This window comes from Zingiber officinale, chromosome 7B (genome assembly GCF_018446385.1).
Source record: "Zingiber officinale cultivar Zhangliang chromosome 7B, Zo_v1.1, whole genome shotgun sequence".
Lineage (NCBI taxonomy): Eukaryota > Viridiplantae > Streptophyta > Magnoliopsida > Zingiberales > Zingiberaceae > Zingiber > Zingiber officinale.
The window spans coordinates 107486801-107508827 of NC_055999.1; the positions used below are offsets into that span (position 1 = coordinate 107486801).

The window sequence follows — 22027 nt, forward strand, 5'->3', positions numbered from 1 at the left end:
ACAACCATTTAGGTTGTAACTAGGTAAACTCTGACCTTCTTACTTTCTATTTTTATGTTATTATTTCTGTTTAATTAATATTGTATCCTTACTAAGCTCAATAGCAAGAGATTTGTCTAAATTCTTTTTCAGGGCTATTCACCCCCCCCCCCCCCCCCCCTAGTTGGGCTACATAGTACCTACACAAATAACTTTGAAGTAAACATAAAGGACAACCCGGTGCACGAAGCTCCCGCCATGCGGGGTCCTGGGGAAGGATCCATTGTACGTAGTCTTACCTTACTTTTTGCAAGAGGCTATTTTCAAGATTCAAACTCGTGACCTTTTGGTCACATGACAACAACTTATCGTTGCGCCAATAAATCTAAATCAATAGTACCTTGAAGATATCTAAATATATGTTTTAATTTCATTCCAATGCCTATATGTCGGAAAAGAACTATATCTTGCTAATAAATTTACAGCAAATTTAAATATCTGGTCTTATATTATTAGCAAGATAATTAGTGCACCAATTAAACTTAAATATGATATTTCATGACCAAGTAGTTCTTCACCATTTTCACAAGGTCAAAAAGGATCTTTGTTCACATTAAGTGATCGAACAACCATCAGAGAACTTAATGGATAAGCTTTATCCATATAAAAACATTTTAGCGTAGGACCGAAAAGCATGAAGGAGGGTTTGAATATCGCTAATTTGAAAATCTTATTTTAAACACAAACACAAGGATGCATAGCAAAAATAATAAAATAAGACAAGAAGGACGCAGGCAATTTTATTTGGTTTGTAGCACAACCGACTACTACTCTAAGGCCCCCAATCATTGATCCTACGATGGGCAATCTACTATAAGAGATAAAGCAAGCTCATACAAGGAATAAAGATGGATAGTAACAACTTATTATCACCTTTTAAGTAAATACAAGTAATAATAAACAGTTACTGACAACAAATGAATAAAACTTGGCGTAGGTTGTCAGATAGCTTTAGCGTATTAGCACTTGTATGAAACATAGCAACAAAGAGGGAGTGATCAAAGATGATGAAAGAAAATTGATTGAGAAACTTGAGCCTCGAGGCCTCTTTTATAACTTTTTTATTCGGTCGACTGAACCTTTTTTCGGTCGACTGATCTTTAAAATTTTCCCCGTTTTCCGTCTAGGTTCACGATCTACTCAATTCGTATCTTCCGTGAAATTAGCTTTTATCGGTCGACTGAATTACTATTCAGTCGGCCGAACCTTAAAACTTTCTTTGTTGTTTGATTTGATCCAATCTGATCCTCATTTGCCAAATGTGCTTGGTCGACTGATTTCTTGATCGGTGGATCGAACTCTGTAATTTCCTTTATTACATGATCCAATCTTATCTGATATGTGATTACCAAACTGGGTTTGATTGGTTGAACTATTTATCGGTTGACTGAACCAACATTGCCATTTTAGTTGAATTCGAATAAGATATGATCTCTTTTCTGTGTATCAGTCAACTAAACCATGATGTTCGATCGATTAAACCTTTTATTTACCTGAACTCTATTTTTCTGCAAATCAAAGTTAGTACAGTATAATATGCATGCATTAATATAACAGTTAGAACTGTTTGATCTTGACTTAGAAACCTCCATTGGTTTCTTTAGTCGGAGCAACACATAAGGTTTTGTCTCAAACAAGACATGACCTCACTGCACTCCACTCAGGAGCTTACCTTAACTTATCCACTAAACATCTGGTCTTTTAGACCTATTTGGACTTTCTCTGGTCCTATTTAGTGTCTGATTAACCTAATCGATTAAGACTTTCCTGTAATATTGAGTTAGCACGATAGATATAAAATAGTAAGTAAAGCAGTGTTAGCAACATTTAAGATTCGCTAGTTTGGTCGATCGCACGCAGTTGACCGGAAACCTTTTGACCACACATGCTTAGAGTTTACTCCTTCAAGACTTTTTATCTGCCTAACCTTTAGTTAGAACTAGTTGTTGGGACCGAAATGAAGCTAGAGGGGGGGGGGGGGGGGGGGAATAGCTCGTCGCGTGCTCGTGTGCTTGGCGTTGCTTGTTTCTTCAAAGATGCGCAGCGGAAATACAAGAAACAACTACAATAATGCTAACACAATGGATTTTACTTGGTATCCACCTCACAAGAGGTGACTAGTCCAAGGGTCCACGCACACACACACACACCTCCACTAATAAAACACTCCTTTATGATTACTACCAAAGGCGGAGAAGCCCTACAACACTCTTAATATAAGAAGAAGGAAAGGGAAACGAAATATAAGCAAAAACTTACAAGATATGCAGTGAAAACCCTAACCCTAACTTCTTGTTGTAGCCCGCCTCTTGATCTTGGATCACTAGCAAAACTTGCTCCAAGAACCCTTCAAGAACTGGCGGTAGAGTGGAGAAGAAGTGTGGAGTCGCTGGTGAAGATCTGAGATAAATGCCGTGAGATCTACCGAAGGAATCGAGCGCCTGCAGCCTTTATCGATGCCAACGGTCGGATCCCGATCGATTGGAATGTTCCCAATCGATCGGGGAGGCTTTGGATCGATCAGTGAATCGATCCAGAGCGCCTCTGTGCTCTGGGAATTTGCCTGGATCGATCAGCTGATCGATCCAGGGCTTATTGCGACAAAACGCGCCACCCCGATCGATCCACTGATCGATCCAGAGGCGTTCTGTGCTTTCGCGACTTCCTCCCAATCGATCCACTGATCGATTGGGACGAAAGCTTCTCGCGGGGACACCTCAATCGATCGGCCGATCGATTTGGCTCCAGCCAATCGATCGGCTGATCGATCCAGCTGTTAGTTTTTGCCCAAAACCAAGTCTCAAAGCCCCCAAACCAACATCCGGTTAGACCCGACCCCGGGCCGGGTCTGGCCCGGACCCGGCCCGGGCCCGTAACCGGGTCAACGGGCCGGTTGCCCGTTGACCCGGTTCGCCGGGCCGGTTCCGGTTCATTAGATGTAAAAACCTAAACCGGCAGTTCAGCCGCAAACAATTTTTTTTTTTTTAAACGGCTTGAACCGCCGGTTAACCGGCGGTTCATAGCCGTTGGAACCGCCGGTTCGTAGCCGCTGGGAGGGTTTTTTGGATATTTTTTTTCAACGGTTAGAATCATTTGACCGTTTTTTGATCAATGGCTATGATTTAGTGTCCGTTACTATCAAAACTCTATAAATAGAGAGCTCATTTCATCATTTTTCACACACATCTTCTCTACTCTGAATCTCATTTTCGTATTCTCTAATCTCTACACGCTTTCGTTTTCAATTTTCAATTACAATGGAAGGAGGTCGCGGAGGTGCATCATCTCGAGCTCGGAGGGACAAATAAAATGGAGGAGGACCCCAACATTCAATCCACCGATGATGAGATCGAGCATCTTCCGAATCCGACACCAAACACAAGGAAGTACCGATGCAATTACTTCTAAGGTTCGGGAACTTCCTCCTCTAAAGTCTTCTATTTTACTAAACATTTTGAGAAGGTCACTCTTCGTCGGAGAAATGCGTGCAAAATGTAAGCACTGCAATGCTTCCTTCCAAGCCGGCGGCGGCTATGGGTCGTTGAAACGACATGTAGAAACGAAGCACCCGACGGAATATGGACTCGATCGTTCTCAAACACAATTATCAAGATTTTCTTCAACTAGCGGTAGTACCGATTCTGGTTTATTTTTATATTCAGATAATAAATTAAGAGAATCATTAGCTAAATTTGTTTCCGTAGAACATCTTTCTTTTAGTTTTGGATCTAAATGCACATTTGAAGATTTTTGTAAAGAATCTCTTAATCCATGTGCTAAATGTGTTCCTAGGACTACACTTACTCGTACAATTAAAAAATTAGTAAAACAAGGAAAAAAGAATTTAATTGATGAATTTAGTAAATTAGATAATAAAGTTTCTTTATGTTCCGATATTTGGAGTGATCATTGGCAAACACATTCGTATATGGGTGTGACTTGCCATTGGATCGATAACTCTTGGAACCTCCAAAAAAGATTATTAGCTTATAGAGTTTTTGATGAATCACATAATGCTCATAATATCGCACATTTATTATGTTTAATTTTAGAAGAATATGGTTTAACTCATAAAATATTTTCAATATCATTAGATAATGCTAGTTCTAATACCGCTTGTATAGATAATCTAAAATTTGTTTGTCAACCTATTATTGGAGGTTTATTTTTTCATATTCGTTGTGTATGCCATGTTTTAAATTTATGTGTTCAAGATGGTTTAAAAATTTTAGAAAGTTATATTAAACCAATTAGAATTGCAATTTCTTATTTATGGTCTCATCCATCTATAATGAAACAATGGGGTAGGTTTTGTAAAATTAATGGAATGAGACCTAAAAAATTTCCACGTGATGTACCAACACGTTGGAATTCAACATACCAATTATTACAAGATTCATTTCAATATAAAGAATTATTATGTTCATTTTTTGCACAAAATACTAATACTAATATATATTTATTTTCACAACAATGGAATATTTATAGTAGTATTTGTGAAATTTTAAAAGTATTTAATGATGCAACCGAACAACTTTCTGGTGTTTATTATCCCACTGCTCAATTAGTTTTAGAAAATTTTTCTAATATAGTATTAGTTTTAAATGAACATATTAATAATGAATCTTTATCTCCTTGCATCTTAGCTATGAAAACTAAATGGGAAAAATATTTTTATTTAATTCCTGAAAATTATTTAATTGCATTTGCTTTAGATCCTAGATTTAAATTAGAAGTTTTACAAGAAATGTTAACTTTATATTATGACGCTTGAATTCCAATTAAAGATTCTTCTTCCCCTGATCCAGTTAATATTATATATAATGTTAGAATTTATTTATATGATATTTATAATCAATATTATGCAAAATATGGAACACAAATTAATATTTCTGAAATTCAACAAACTACTAGTAGTAATTTAAAACTTACAAAAGCACAACTCTTATTAAAAGAACGGACAAAACGTCCACGAGGATCCTCAAGTTCCACACAGGAACTTGAGAATTATTTTACGACTTCTTTTGATTTTAATGAAGCAGATAGCGAAAACTTCGATATCTTAAAGTGGTGGTCACAGAAGGCTCAAAGCTTTCCCGTTCTCTCCGTGATCGCAAAAGAAATTTTAGCTTGTCCAGTGTCAACTGTTGCTGTGGAGCAGACGTCGCGGCAACATATTAGATGAACGACGATCAACTTTGTCTCCCGACTCATTGGAAGCCCAAGCATTACTGGACGATTGGACCATAGCGGAGAAAAGAATCCAAGGAATGCAACTTTCAGATGACGAAGTTGAAGATTTTGATACTGAAGGAACAAATACGACAGGAACAGGAAATGGAAGTGAATGAAAATGTAAAAGGATAAAAATGTAAAAGAACTACGTGAGCTTTGATTCCCCTAAAGGGATACGTAGGCAATTTAAAAAAGTGCAAGCCCTTTTTTCAATAAATTTTAATTTCTAATTTTTAATGTTTTGTTTAATTTTTAATTTTTAATTTTTTTTAACATATTAATCTTGAACCGTGGCGAACCGTGAACCGAACCGTGAACCGTAACCGTCTTGGGCGGTTAAGGTTAAGGGTCGACCTGCCTGGAACCGTCGAACCGGCGGTTCCGAACCGTCGAACCGTCGGTTCCGAACCGTCGAACCGTTGGTTCCGAACCGTGGTCAGGTCTACATCCGGTCACTCCATGACCTGTTGGTTCATCATGCCTAGCATCCAGTCACCCTTGACCTGCTAGGACTCCCCCACCAAGTGTCCGGTCAATCCATTTGACCCACTTGGACTTTTCTTCATCATGTCAAGTATCTGATCACTCCTTTGACCTACTTGGACTTTCACCAGATGTCTGGTCAACCTTGACCCATCTGGATTCCCCCGTGCCTGGCTTCACTCACCAGGACTTCCATTCTGCCTAGCTTCACTCACTAGGACTTCTCTTCTACCTGGCTTCACTCACAAGGTCTTTCACCTAGCTTCACTCACTAGGATTTTCACCCTGCCTAGCTTCACTCACTAAGTCTTTCACCTGACTTCACTCACCAGGATTTTCCTTCTGCCTGGCTTCACTCACCAGGGCTTTCCCAGTCAAGTATCCGGTCAACCTTGACCTACTTGACTCTTCTTCAACCAAACTAATCAGACCCTGATTAGAGGGGAATTGCTCCAAACAATCTCCTCAAATGAACAACTGCACCTGCATTGTCCATATCATCGAAGTCTTGTATTGTCAAACATTGAAACTTAAACCAAGACTCAAGCTTGGTCAGCCAAGTCAACCTTGACCTGAGGGATATTGCACCAACACTAGTCACTTAGTAGACTTCTCACTTCCATTTAGGACTTTAGTTTGCTTAACTTCCAGTTAGAACTAGTCACTCGGTAGACTTCTCACCACTACCTAACCTTCGGTTAAGACTTTAATTCCCTTACTTTACCTTCAGTTAGGACTAGTCACTCGGTAAACTTCTCACACCATTGCCAACACTTCTGTCACCTTGACCACTTAGACTTTTCCCCTTGCTAGTGATCCAACCAACTTTGACCTGACTACACTCAATTAAACATATTATCAAACATATATTAAAATCTTGTAGGTTAATTGTACCAACAATATCCTCCTTTTTTTATGTTTGACAATATAGTTAAGTTAGAATAATTACTTAACCTAACTTTTCAAGTCTTGAAAGAATTAAGGTTTGTAACTTAAACCATACTTCTCCCCTATTAACAAATATAAAAAAAAAATCTAACTACTTTTCAACTCCTTAAATCCTAAGAACTTCTTTCGTGTTACACCAATAATGATAAAACTTTCCTTAGTAAAAATATTTCTTTTACTCTACTTGAGAGTCTGAGAGACCACATATTTGAAGGCATTTTCAAAAGATTAAATAATTTCAAATATATTTTGAAAACCCATTTTTCAAAATTATTTTCAAGGAACTTTCACAATTTTGTAAAAATACTTTTAAATATATTTCAAAAGTAATTTTCAAAAAATTTTCCAAGGCTTAAAAATATTTTGCAAGACTAAAATATTTTAAAACGGACACTTCTAAATAATTTTAAGGAATTTTTAAAAAAATATTTTCAAGATATTTTTAAAGTCTTCTTTAAAATGGTTTGAAACATATTTTCAAAAGAAATATTTTAGAAGATATTTTCAAAAATATTTTTTAAAGAATTTTCACCAATATTTTCAAAACATTTTCAACACTCTTTGAAAAATTATTTTTCAAAGGATTTGTAAAGTGATTTTCAAAGAACAATTTAAAACAATAATTTTTCAAAATATTTTTCAAAGGATTTTGAATAACTTTCAAGATATTTTTCAAAAAATTTCTTTGTTGAAAACATGTAAAAATGTTTTCTAACGCATGATTTTGAAAAAATATTTTTAAAAGAATTTTGAGAAGAAAAGAAGTTATGTTGAAACTATGTTTTGAAAAGAGAATATTTGAAGGTAAAATTTTTCAAACTCTTTTTGAAGATATATTTTCAAAAATATTTTATTTTGAACCTCTTTTCAAAATGTGTCTTTCAATAAGATCTCCCATTAACCTGACACTCCTTGGGGCATCCTTATTATCAATAAGTAAGACATATATATATGTGTCTAAAGATTTAGGAATTCATGATTGACATAAGAATCTAAAAGTTAGGTGTTAGTCAACAATCATGTATAAATTTTAAAAAACATCAAAAATATTTTCAATTTAGTTTTTCTAGAATCTCACCCATTGATACTGTTTGAAATCGACAGAGATGGCACGTTGAGCACGTGGTTCTATTGTTGACTGGAAGAAGATTTTGAACTGAAGGGAAAAGGACTTCGGGCACCTCCTTCCTCTTTGCTCATACCAAAGAGAGAGCAAAGGGAACGTTAGAGAGAGAATCAGGGAGGGGGTCCCTGGCGCAAATACTCCGATGCTTAAGTCAGTACGGTAGCCAAGCGAAAAGTGGAGAAGATGAATAGTAGATGCGTGTGCATGATGCAAAGTTTGTAAAATATATTACATACCTTGCCACCGGAGAAGACCCCCTTTTTATACCACCTCTCATAACCTCCGCAATAATGAGGTGGTAAGAAATATTTCAGAAGATGTCAGGTAATGGAAGGTGTACAGTCTGAAAGATGTACAATCATCCTCTGAGGAATCTTCCATTATATATATATGAACAGTCTTTTGTAACTTATGCAATAATGATAAAGATGTATGACCAGCCTCATAAGAAGGTTCCATTATAGGTATATGTCAAAATATCAGAATATTCCCTAGTGAATAGCTATTATTTTCTGACAGATTGTTGTGATTTCTTGACAATGTTGTCCCCTAGAGGCAGTTTGACTAGCTGTATGCATACCCGACTGATTGTGTGATGGGAGACTAGCACATGATTGGGGAATTGAGCTCCAAAGGCCCGCTAGGCTTCATTATAGACCGGCCATATGATGACTGCCCAGGCGTTAAGAAATAGGGAACTATGCCCCGTAAGTTTTAACCAGCTCTTAGGCTGACCGACTATAAGTCGAGAGATGTATTGTAGGGTTGACTGATTATATAGAGTTCCTTAGCTCTATAAGTCCGACCAAATCTTAATCCGTCCAGCTGTATGTTGGGAGATTGCCTTTGTTGCATGTTGGGAGACTGCTTTTGAAGGGTGGGGAGTGAAGTCCCGTATACCCGACCGATGCACAGTGCACTAAGACCGACCGAGTTTATTCTGTGCATTTTGGTTATGAGTGGAGCAATCAGTCCCCTAAGTTTGACCAGCTTTAGGGTCGCCCAACGATATGCTAAGAGACTTGTGCTCAAAGAATGAGAAGCTGAATCCCCTAAATCTAACTGGATATATTGCCGACAAACTCTTGGAAGATAGGAACCTTGATATTGAGAAGTAGGGAACTATGGCCTGTAAGTCCGACTAGCTCTTAAGCTGACCGTATTTATTATAAAGGCCTTAGTGCTAAGTGAGGGAGCGAGGGTGACTCATTCAACTTCATATGCTCTGGCTCTAATTCTCACATCATCTTGACTTTGACGTCACCTCACCTTGACTTTAACTGCCACATCACCTTTGAGCCCGTTTATAGTGTACCGTATTAGTAGCCTCCCTTTTAAGTTTAGTTGAAGGAGGTTTGTAACCAACTGATTAGACTCGAGTCTTATTTTTGCCCAATCACCCGATTTACTGATTCGATCGGCTGACCATGCTTATGCTTGCCCATCAATGTTACAGTCAGTTTTATCTTTCTTGGAAGGACACATGTCAGACGCTTGATATGCCAGGTAATGCACTTATGATATGTGGGAGGGCATTTTTTAGCATAATGATTCGGTTGTCTTATCTATCATAAATGTCAATTTATGGGCAAGTGACACGTGTCCTACTACCTCATTGTCTAAAGTGACAGCTGACACACACCTTTTCGTACAAACAATTGCCCTCCCTCCTCTCCGATCCAACGGTTACCAACGATCAAACTGTTTTGATCAGATGGTTGAGATTGAAAAATCTCTTCTGTCTTACATTTTATCGCCCCTGAGATAGTCCACCTGTGTTCGTCTTCTTCAACCTTCTCCTCTGGCGATTTATAGATTAAGCCTCCCTTTTTGCGCACTACATAGAAAGTTCCTTCTCCAATATTCCGTTATTTTTCCTTCATCCATCCATGGCTCAAGAAATATTTGCTCCTTGGTACACCTTTACTTACTTTGATTTTGATAGTTGTGACCTAGAAATGCTTCTTCTAGCTCTAGAAATACCTAAAAAATTTTACATTTGCATTCTAACCTCCCAAGATCGTCCTCATCGTCCTCTTCCTGGCTCATCACCTCTTTTAAGGATCAACTTCTAGCGGATTTACGCTTTCCACTTCCCCATTTTTGTCTGAGATAAGTCACTATTTTAACCTTCCACTTTAGCAACTTATACCCAATGCCTTTCGTACCATGTGTGAAATGTACATTTTGTTCCTTCTATATGGTATTCGTTTGACCCCATATAACTTTCACTATTTTTATTATCCTAGGAAATTGAAGTCGGGGGTCTTCTTATTCCAGTCTCGCTCAAAGATAGTTTTCTTTAAGGATCATCTTCCTTAAATAAGGGATGAAAGTTCCATTTCTTTTTCATTCAAATACCTGAGTGATGATTAGACCTTCCTCCCATTCCTGAACTAAGAAACTACAAATGTCATCCAGCCTTTGTTTTTGCATTGGAGAAGTTGACTAGCCTACAATTCAAGGATCTAAAATTGTTGCATGAAGGTTTACTTTATTTGTTCAGAATGAGCCCAGTCTGAACGACGCTTTCTTGTTCTTTCAGTAAGAATTGATAACTTAACTTTCATGTTATCCCTAACTGAGGTTCTTTTTATTTTATGTAGTGGAAACTCTTTTTATGGCTATGATTTTTGAGTCTCAACAATTGGAGGAAGACGCATTGGATCTGCAAGAGAAAATGCTTTTGGCCGAGCAAGAACAATAATTTGCGGATCCTTCTGAGGAAGCGTCTAGTAGCTAGGTGGATGATACCAGCGCAGTGCCTACTATGAAAGGGGAGTTGCCTTCCGACCATCTTCCAATACTAGAAGGCTCCCCCTCCTCGAAACTCGAAGCGCCCCTGAAGAGGAGATGCAAGAGGCACCGACTCGTTCTTGCTATACAACTTCCCGCGGGGCGAATGTCTCCAATGACTGTGCCCTCCCCCCGTCTTACACCAGTCCGTGAAGGAACTCCGGCTCCATCCTCTGAGTAGACACCTTCTTATGTGCCTACTAGCAGCCCCACTCGAGAGGAAGCTAACTCTCATCTTGGTAATTCTCCAGTCGTTCCTACTTCATACTCACCCTTCTCCCTTCCGATCGCTCCTGTGGAGGCTTCATCAAGCAGGCCAAAAGGCCACTATCAATTTTTAACAGTCTATGATATACCCTCCACTCAAGTGGTAGTGTCTCTCTTGGATCCACTGCCGGCCTGTGGCTGCATATTACTAAAAGGCCAGTTAACAAAGGTTTGGGAGTTGATCATGATCCGGTCAGAAGACTATATGATAGCAAAGAGGGTTGATGGATTTACCCATGATTTAACCATGGCAAGTGTCAGCTAGCCAATCCTTTTTTATCCAACACATTTCTAATGTTGATTCGAATGTAGCTTTGGGAAGTCGGGATGAACATAGCCCAATCCTTAGCGGACTTGGCATGGGAGAACGAGGCCTTGAAGGGGTGACTATCAGAAGCGAAATCTTTTTTGGCCCTTGCCTTGCCATTCTAGGAAGCTCAAACGCAAATAGACCAACTAAGCAAGCTATAAGGCAACTTCTGGAAGCTCAGGAATTGTCGAGAGCTAAGGCAGAGAAAGCGCAAAAATTGGTGGTCACCCTGAAGATGATTGACGACATGCTCTGGTCCAAAATGGTCAGGCGAACTAAGGTAGTAGCCGATTTGGACGGGCAAATTGCTGAAGGCCAAAGCCTCTCTGCCAAATTAAAGGAACTAAGGAATGCTCATGCCTCAGAGTTGAATGCTAAAGAAGCTGAGTTGACGGCTAAAGCCCTGTTGATGTCTGAGCAGCAAAAAGACATGAATGTCAAGAGCGCGGAATTAGAGTCCCTACGAGTGGAGTTGGATGCAACATGATCCAAGATGATTACCTCCAAATCAGCATTAGTGGGGACTTCAGCTGAGCTGGTGGCTTTTTGGGCGGAACTGGAGAGCTACATGACAGAAGAGGATGAATGTTCCAAAGCTAAAAGGCTAGAATACCTTCAATCCTGTGACTCTAACTTTCAGCTTGGCTCTTCCATTAACAAGATATTCCTCCATGGGATTGAAGGAGTTGTTAAGCAGCTTCGCGAGGCTGGCTACCTAACATCCGAACCCCTGACCAAATTTTTAAACCACCAAAGACTTTTGAAGGAGTTTCCTCTCGACACTCTTCCAAAATTTGAGTAATTTATCTTATATCTTGGCCCTTCCTATGGCCAAAGAAAACTCTTTCCATATAATTAAACTTTTATAAGTTTTTACTTGCTCTCGCTCCCTACTTGGCTACTTCATGCTGCCAATTTTCCCAAGCATCTGTAAGTACTCTATGCATCTAAGTGGAGGGATGTTTTAGTCATTTTTTATATATCGAATGACTCATAAGCTTGAGCACTTCCTTAAGTTTTTGAGTAACAAGACTTCTAAGGATCAACCAGCCTTGGGACCGCTCGGACATATGATAAGGAGTATACTTAGGAGACAAGAAGGACTATACTTAGCACATTCACCCGGTCGAACTAATAATGGACAAGCAGAGGCAAGTTCATTTGGAAGAGTCAATAATGGGCGAGTGGAAGCACATTTAGCCGGTCGAACCAATAATAGGCGAGTGGAGGCATGTTCACCCGGAAGAGCCAATAATGGGCGAGTGGAAGCATGTTCACCCGATCGAACCAATGAGCGAGCTGGTTGAATAGATACAAGACTTGGGTCTAATCAGTCGACTATAAGCCTCCGTCAACTAGACTTGAAGGGGAGGCTAATGATACGGGGTGTTAAACACAGACCCCGGGATGATGTGAAGGTCAAGGTCAAGATGACATTATAGTCAAAATCAAAGAAAGGTGGTAGCTAGAGTGTCACTCCCTTGCTCCTCACCCAGCGCTAAGGCCCCCAATCCAAGGATGGGCGGTCATAGAGCCGACCGGGCTTAAGGGACCTAATGTGTTGCTCCTGTGCCAGAACAATTAGCATATATAACTGATTGTTCCTGAGCAGCTCAGGTTTAAGAAAGGATCGGTCTGCCACAAGACCGGTTGGGAATATATTCGTTTAGGTCCCAGAGATCCGGCCTTCCACTCTCAAAGTACAACTTAATATATAGTTAGTCATATGGATTTTCACTATTCATTTCCACGTCCTCCTACATATGAGCGGTCGGGTATAAAGTTGATTGGGGTTATAAGGCTTAGTATCTTTATCTTCGCAGAGTAAACATACAAGACAAATCTCAGAAGAAACCCGATCGGATTTCTAGAGCTCAGATATCACTTCAGGGACACGCCTTCAAATACAAGGTCGATTGACTAAAAGTACTGATCGAGCCTCTTAAGGCTTGATTCCCCATTCTTCAAAAGCAAGTAGCCCTGCATATAGCCGATTAGTCACAAAATCGTTCAGACCTAGGGGACTTGGTTCTCTATTACTTCATAATCAGATTTCTAGCATCACGCACCATATATCAGGACAACCCTAAAGGCTGAACGTCCTTACAAAACTCGGTATCTCATTCATATATCAAGTTGCCACTACAATATGCAATCGGTCAGCCAAATGTCCAACCGGGATATATTTCAAGGGACAACATTGCATTATCAGAGAATCGCAACTGTTTGTCAAAGAATAACAACTGTTTATCAGAGAATATTTCTCTATAGTAACATGAGCATTCAATAGAATGTTCCTCGAATGTGACTCTGCATTTTCCATCAGACGACATATTATGACAGCATATTCCTGTAGGACCGATGCGGCCGGCTAGAAGGGGGGGTTGAATAGCCCTGAAAAATCAAACACAACCCTTTCTCGTACGATTAAGCTAACACATAAAAAATAGATTAAACAGAAAATAAAGCATAAAAACGAGGCACCGAATTTGACTTGGTTACAACCGGGGAGGTTATTAATCCAAGGATGAAGATCGCACTAAGAGCTCCTTCAGGCGGAGAAGCCTCGTTTACAGCAGTGTAAGCACAGAAAGACAGAAGCTAAACTAAACAGTGGAAGCACACAAGTGTTGTTTACAATTTCTGAACTGATGATGAGCTTCTGGACCAAGGCTATATTTATAGCCTTGGTCGGGGCGCCTGGAAGGGTTCCGGGCACCCAGGGGAATAAATTTTAATTCAGATCGCGTAAATCGCGATCTTGGTCAAATCAGGTCCGGCGCCTGAAGCATTCCGGCGCCCCCGGCGCCGGATTGGTTCCGGCGCCAGAGCAAAAGTCAATCATGGTTGACTTTTGTCCGGACCACTTCTCCTAAGTCCCGGTTTGGTCCGGGCTTCGCCTCAATCGCTTGATTGGTGATCTCGACATCCGAATAGGCTCACCCAACCCATCTTCCGGTCTTCTCGAGCGTGCTTCCTCCCGCTTCGTCCCTCGGAATTGCCGTGTCCTTCTCGTCCACCAGCGTACTCATCCGCAGACTTTCCCTTGATCGCACCCCGCCGACCTTCGCTTAGTGCGTCTCTTGCTCCCGAGCAATCTTCCGCCCGGCTTCGTACCTCGGAACCATCGCGCGCACTTCCTTCTCGTCAGCCGGTGTACTCTTCCGTCGGCTCCCTTCCCGGTCGTCCTTCTCGCTAGCTGCGTCTTCCGCTCGAGTACCTGTGCTCCTAAGCTCCTGCACACTTAGACACAAGGTTAGAAAACAATAGAACCTAACTTAACTTGTTGATCACACCAAAATCAACCTTGGGGTTCCAACAATCTCCCCCTTTTTGGTGTGATCAACCCAAGTTAAGCTAGGGTTAACTAGACAAAAAATAAACTAACTAAATTTACAATTTAGTGCACAAAGATAGAAAAAAATAGTTTTAGGCTACCTCCCCCTAGACCTATACTTATCCTTCTCCCCCTTTGATCACAAAAAAAATGGGATTCCAAGAAAAAATCTAAGGGTTAAAGACTTAGAAAATTTTGAAAAGCTACCCTAAAAAAAATTTCTAAGTCAAAATATTCTAAGTTAGAAAAAGAATTTTGCAATCAATAAAACTTAATTAAATATTTTGAAAAATATTTTTGAATCAATAAAAGCAAATAAATTCTAAGTAAAATTTTAAGTAAAAGAATTTTGAGATTTATTTTATTTATTTATTATTATTTTTTAAGATTTTAACTTAGGAAAAAATAGCTTTTGAAAATTTTTCTAAACACTCTAATTTTGAACCATGTTTAATAACTTTTTAAAGCATTAAATAATTCTAGTATTAATGCTTTATTAATTAAACATTTATTTCAATATTTGGCTTCCAGGCAGTGGCGAGGCACTAGGCCTTCTTGGTTATTGGAGCAACAACCACTTTCTAGGCAAAGCCCATAAAGAAATTTTTGTTTAATTTTTTCACTTAAAGCGCTAACTTTGATTTTAAAATTTACACTAAGCAAGATTTAGGAACCCAATAAAGGTTCCAACCTACTGGATTAACTAAAAATTTCTTAGGGACATATTTTCTAGAGATATTTTTAATTTGTCCCTGGTGATATCTATAATACCAATTCAAATTATTGAACCTTCTAAAATTGGTTTTAGATGAGCAAGCAGAGTTTTTCAAGTTTTCTACTTGAATTTTTAAATTTTGAATTTCTAATTTTAATTTTTCATTTTCTAAATTTGATTTATCTAGCATTTCTAACGGACAAGATGTAGCTAATATTGCTTTTAAATCTTTATTTTCATTTTCAATTTGCAGCAATCTTTTGTTAAAATTTTAATGAATTTAAACATTTTATTAGGAGGAAGAGATCGTACCTCACTTACCTTGTCGATCTCGTTGTCGGTTTCTCCCCTGAACTGCTGCTCTTGAACGTGGCTCCCCTTCATTGATGCTTTCGATGCTCATTTCGAAGAGCTTGATTCGCAATCGTCGTCTTGATGACTCGCCATTAACGCGAGCCCGGAGAACTCCTCGACTTCGATTCCACGACGTATCGTCCCACGTCGCTTTTAGGGCCTTGGCTTTTGGATAGGCTTCTTACCCTTGTCCTTCCGTTGTTCTTGAGTTAGGGCAATTGTCCTTGACGTGCCCTTCTTCATCGCAATGATAGCGGTGGATGGTTCTTTTCTTTCTTCCTGCGGATGGTTAGATTTCCTAGATTTACAAATATTTTAAATCGTCTTACCATCATTACCATTTCCTCGTCGTCGAGAGAAGATTCTGACTCAGGTTCGTCTCTCGAAGCTTTAAGGGCGACATTATTCTTGGGCTCCTTCGGACCTGCACATCTTGACTCATGCACTTCAAAAGTTGAAAAGAATTCGTCTAATGAAATTTTTTCTAGATCTTTTGAAATGTAAAAGGCATCTACTAGTGATGCCCATTTTGAGTTTCTAGGAAAGGAATTTAGGGCATACCTTAGCGAATCTCGGTTACTTACCTCTTCTCCGAGATTCGTAAGTCTGGTGATGAGTTCCTGAATCCTCGAGTGTAGATGTGCAATTGTTTCACCTTCTTCAAATCGGAGGTTTGTAAGCTGGTTACGAAGTAAATCCCGCCTTGCAAGTTTGGCTTCGGATGTTCCTTCGTGTAACTCAAGGAATTTCTCCCAAAGCTCCTTTGCCGAGTTGTAGGTACCGACTCGATTGACTTCTTGTGTTGGAAGTACACTTAGCAGATGAAATTCTGCTTTCTTGTTTGCCACGTGGTCAGCCTGCTCCTTCTTTGACCATTGATTTCTTGCTTTGCCCTCTGGTGCTTCATAGCCAAATTCCATTGTTAGTAATAAATCATAATCTGTTTCAAGAAATACCTCCATTCGCTTTCTCCATAGCGAAGTCCCTTGAATTTTGGTGCGTGGATGTTGGATCCGGCATCTTGTTGCTTCGGTTAGTAGAGCCGCCTCGGCTCGATACCACTTGTAGGACCGATGCGGCTAGAAGGGGGTTGAATAGCCCTGAAAAATCAAACACAACCCTTTCTCGTACGATTAAGCTAACACATAAAAAATAGATTAAACAGAAAATAAAGCATAAAAACGAGGCACCGAATTTGACTTGGTTACAACCGGGGAGGTTGTTAATCCAAGGATGAAGATCGCACTAAGAGCTCCTTCAGGCGAAGAAGCCTCGTTTACAGCAGTGTAAGCACAGAAAGACAGAAGCTAAACTAAACAGTGGAAGCACACAAGTGTTGTTTACAATTTCTGAACTGATGATGAGCTTCTGGACCAAGGCTATATTTATAGCCTTGGTCGGGGCGCCTGGAAGGGTTTCGGGCGCCCTAGGGGGGATAAAGTTTTATCCCCCAACGTTCAGATCACGTAAATCGCGATCTTGGTCAAAATCAGGGTCCGGGCGCGCCCGGAAGCATTCCGGGCGCCCCGGACAGCTCCGGGCGCCCCGGACAGCTCCGGGCGCCCGGATTGGTTCCGGGCGCCCAGGAGCAAAAAGTCAATTGCGGTTGACTTTTTGTCAGGGACCACTTCTCCGTTAAGTCCCCGTTTCGGTCCGGGTCTTCTGCTCCGGATCCGCTTGATTGGGTGATCTCTGACATCCGGAATAGGGCTCACCCGAACTCATCTTCCGGTCTTCTCGAGCGTGCTTCCCTCCGGCTTCTCGTCCCTCGGAATTGCCGCGTGTCCCTTCTCGTCCACCAGCGTATTCATCCGCAGACTTCGTCCCTTGATCGCACCCCGTGCCGACCTTCGCGCTAGCTGCGTCTCTTGCTCCGGCTTTCGTACCTCGAAACCATCGCGCGCACTTCCTTCTCGTCCGTCGGTGTACTCTTCCGCAGCGCCTCGTCCCTCAGACGCACCGCGTGCCGTCCTTCTCGCTAGCTGCGTCTTCCGCTCGAGTACCTGTGCTCCTAAGCTCATGCACACTTAGACACAAGGTTAGAAAACAACAGAACCTAACTTAACTTGTTGATCACACCAAAACCAACCTTGGGGTTCCAATAATTCCTTCAACCACCTCATTAATGGTGTCAATTATAAAAAGGGTGTACACAAGTAATGAAAGATTCCTCAGACGGTGATTATATGCCTCTAAGCTATACATATTCCCTTACTTGGCAACTTTTGACACTCGATATTCTCTGTCATCTCATGATTATGGGGGTTATAGAGGTGATATATAAAGGGGGTCCTCTTCGATGACAAGATACGCTTAATACATTTTAATACACTCGCACATGCTATGCTACACATCTACTATTCTCCTTTCCACTCGGTCACCTACTGACTTGAGTGTTAGAGATCTTTCACCAGGGGCCCTTTCCCTAGTTTTTTGGCACTAACATTTTGTTTGCTCTTTTGAGTGTGCGTAGAAAGGATTTTCACTCCAGTTAGTAGCCTTTTCTCCAACCCAAAGTCTATGCCCAGTCAACGTTGCAGCCACCTACCCAGCGCGTCATCTCCATCTTTCAGATAGAATCAACATCAATTTATTAGCAAGTTAAGTTTTTAAAGATAAAATATTATTTTGATAAGAGATTGATACCTGGACGGTGCGCGTGAGTACGTAGGATGTTTGAAAGTATACTAAATCATCCACAGGTGTCCCGAACTATGGGTGTAGGTATATCCGTCAATTTAGATTGGGTTTGTCGAATTGACTGTTTCACCAAACAATTTAAACAGATTGAGTTAGAATTTTAGCAACCCAAGCCCGTCGCGGAAAGACCCACGACCCGTGTGGGTCAGCTCGCAATGGGTTTGGCTTGACCCATGAGTTGAGAAACACATGCAATCCAAGTTTTATATCAATTTTATTATCTTTGTTTGTTATAATTTTGAAATAAAAATAGTATTTTTCATCCATGAGTACTTATTTGTATCCATTTACATTTAAAATATCTATTTCAGGATACATTTAATTGATGATGTTCAAGATATGGATTTTTTTTAAAAAAAAATTAATAGGCTCGTAGATTGACCCGCCTAACCTGCAACCTATATTGATTGGGTTGGATTGGATTGAGAATTTTTCTATCTGCCAAAATGACAGATCAGCCCGCTCCACCCTATCAAATGGTTGATCCACCACAGATCGACCCGCCCCATGTGTAGAGTATCAATTCCTAATAATAATAATAATAATAATAATAATAATAAGTCAACTTTTTGAATTTCTATCGAATAAAAATAATGATCACGTGTCACACGCACCTAACTGTAAAGGCATCCACAGTAGACCTATATGGGCACTGGGAGTAGAGCCGTCAAATGGGCCAACCCGTGGCGGGGCGGGCCAACCCACCAAAAACCCAACATTTGGCGGGGTGGGGTGGGCCAACCCACCATCCCGGCGGACTACAAAATCTTCAACCCAACCCAATTCAAGGCGGGCTGCGGGTTAGGCGGGCCAACCTGCGGGCCTGTAAAAAATAAAAATAAAAAAAATAATAAACTAATCAATATGAAAAATCATCACTGATAAGTGTAATTATTCTCATCCAACACTATTTATTTCATTACAAAACTGCAATGGTTATTTGAAAACTCCAAAATCCAAATCCAAAAGACTAAAAATACAAAATTTCATATTCCACGGTCTAGACTACAATTCTACAAATTCTAAATTCTAATGCAGACTCCAAATTCCAATCCAAAACATAATAGCATTACATAACAAATCAGCAAGTAAGCACTACTGCCAAAACATAACAACATTACATTTACAACAACTCAACATAACAAATCAGCAAGTAAGCACTACTGCCAAAACATAACAGCCTTACATAGTTACATTTATAGCAACTCAGCAAGCTGTAAGCATTACTCCACCACAGGCACCACAGTCCGCAGGTTCAGCAAGTCAACAATACTGTCAAAACATAACAGCATTACATTTACAGCAACTCAACAAGTAAGCACTACACCACAGCCACAGTCCGCAAGTCCACAGCAGACCACAGCAATCGGCAAGTCAACATTACTGTCAAAACATAACAACATTACATTTACAGCAAGTTGCAAGTAAGCACTAAGCACTACTAGTCTACTACACCACAGCCACAGTCCGCAGATCCACAAACCAGTAGACCATAGCAATCAGCAAGTCAATAATACTGCCAAAACATAAAATAAAACTGAAACGAAAAATTCAATAACTCTAACACAATATTTTTTAAATTTCATCAATAACATCATCCGCATCAATTTCTTCTGATCCTCCTTCACCTCCTTTCTCTTCATTAATATCCTCTTCTAGAGTATTTGACTCTTGCTTAGAGAATGTTGTTTTGATACTTGCATTGTCTTCATTATCTTTATCTTCATATAAAATATACAAGGATGAAGATAGTTAAAAAATAAAATAACAATAAAATAATATATCAACTAAGTTAAGAACATAACTAAAATAAATAAAATTACCAATAGCATAACCATGTAACCAATTGCGAGTGCAAATAAGAGCTTGCACTTTTTCATGAAGGGTGCAACTTCTATACTTGGTAAGCACACGAGCACCAATGGAAAAAGTTGATTCTGATGCAACAGTAGTTATAGAAATAGCTAAAACATCACATGCCATTAGTGCAAGGGTTGGATACCGATGCTTTTTATTCTTCCAATGCTCCAAAATATCCAAATCTTGATAATAAGCAAATTCAAGTTTTGGCTCTTCCAAATAGAGATCCAATTGAGATTTTCCATCACTTGTAATTGTTTGGCTCTCATATGCCATCATTTCCTGCATTAATTGAAATAATAGTGACAAAAAAATTATAAATCAAGCAGAGAATACAAAGAAAAAAAATATTAGAGTACTTACATCAAAGATTCTTTTGTTCTTTCCTTTAACTCCTCCTACACTTTGTGAAAGTGTATGTGTGGTAGAAGATTGTGGTTGTGAAGAACTTGTATTGTTCGTATTAGAATACTGGTCAAAAAGCTTATACAATTTTGTCTTCACAAGATCCATCTTCTTTTGGCATTTAAGAGCATCACTTTTAATCTTTGAATAAAAAAACTCCAACATTGAAAGCTTTATTCGTGGGTCAAGAATAGCTCCAAATGCAAGCACCATGCTATATTGAGTCCAATACTTGTCAAACTTCTCCATCATTTTTTTATACATACAACTTATCACCTCATCTTCATTCGATAAGTTTTCCTTTAACAAAACTTCAATTTTCCAGACTTGCATAAAATATAAATTTGATGTAGGATAAGAAGAACCAGAGATCAAATTAGTAGTGTCATAAAATGGCTCAAGGAACTCACATATTTTCTCTCCTCTTTTCCACTCTTCACTTGAAGGACAATATTTATAATTCTTGTTATTGAATTGAAGAGAAGCAAAAGCTTTTTTATATTTGATGGCACTATCCAACATTAAATATGTTGAGTTCCAACGAGTAGACACATTCAATCGCAAGCCAATACTAGTATCAATGTTACCAACTGCTTGCACACACTCTCCAAATTTCTTCATCCTAATCTCTGAACCTTTAACATACTTGACCGACTCTCTAATTTTATTCAAAGCTACAGTAGCCATTTTCAAACCTTCTTGGACAATGAGATTCAATATATGAGCAGAACAACGAACATGAAAAAATTCACCGTCACATAATAAACTATCATGCAAAGAGAGTTACTCTTTCAAATGAACTTGCATGTTATCGTTACTAGATGCATTATCCAATGTCAAAGAGAAAACATTTTTCTCAATTCCCCATTCCTTCAAATATTCAAACAATTTTGCAGCTAATTCAACTCCTGAGTGTGGAGGGGCATATGAGAAAAACTAAGTATTTTACTATTCAATTTCCAGTTATTATCAACAAAATGGGCAATCAAGCAAATATAACCCTCACTAGTGCACGCCGTCCATAAATCTGAAGTTAAACAAACTCTATTCTGAATAGTTGTCAAAACATACTTGAGTTTTTCTTTCTCCTTCAAGTAGATTCGGTTAATATCAGAAACAAGAGTATTTCTAGAAATGCAAGCAACATCAGGATTTATGTACTTCATCCAAGTTCTAATATCTGTAGGACCGTTGGGCCGGCTAGAAGGGTTGGTAAATAACCTGTCGATTAAAAACAGACAACCCTTCCTCAAACGATTAAACTAACACTTGTAAAATGAATTAAGCAGATAAATAAAAGCATAAAAGAAAAGACGAGGCACAAGATGTTTACTTGGTTACAACCGATGTGGTTGTTAATCCAAGGAATATTAAGCTCAAAAACTCCTTCAGGCGGAGAAGCCTCTTACAGCGTTTAGGCACAGAAAAGAGAAGTTTAACAACTAAAGCATA

At 39.4% G+C, this 22027-nt stretch overlaps 1 protein-coding gene across 1 annotated transcript; it reads right to left on the reverse strand.

Moving 5' to 3' along the window:
- Positions 1–19312: 19312 nt before the first annotated feature.
- On the reverse strand, positions 19313–21752 carry LOC122004039 (zinc finger BED domain-containing protein RICESLEEPER 1-like). Its single transcript, XM_042558986.1, has 3 exons — positions 20534–21752; positions 20134–20452; positions 19313–20031 (listed from the first exon to the last, which is right to left on the reverse strand). The coding sequence occupies exons 1-3, from the start codon at positions 21260–21262 to the stop codon at positions 19886–19888; spliced, it is 1194 nt and encodes a 397-aa protein (XP_042414920.1). The 5' UTR covers positions 21263–21752; the 3' UTR covers positions 19313–19885.
- Positions 21753–22027: the final 275 nt, after the last annotated feature.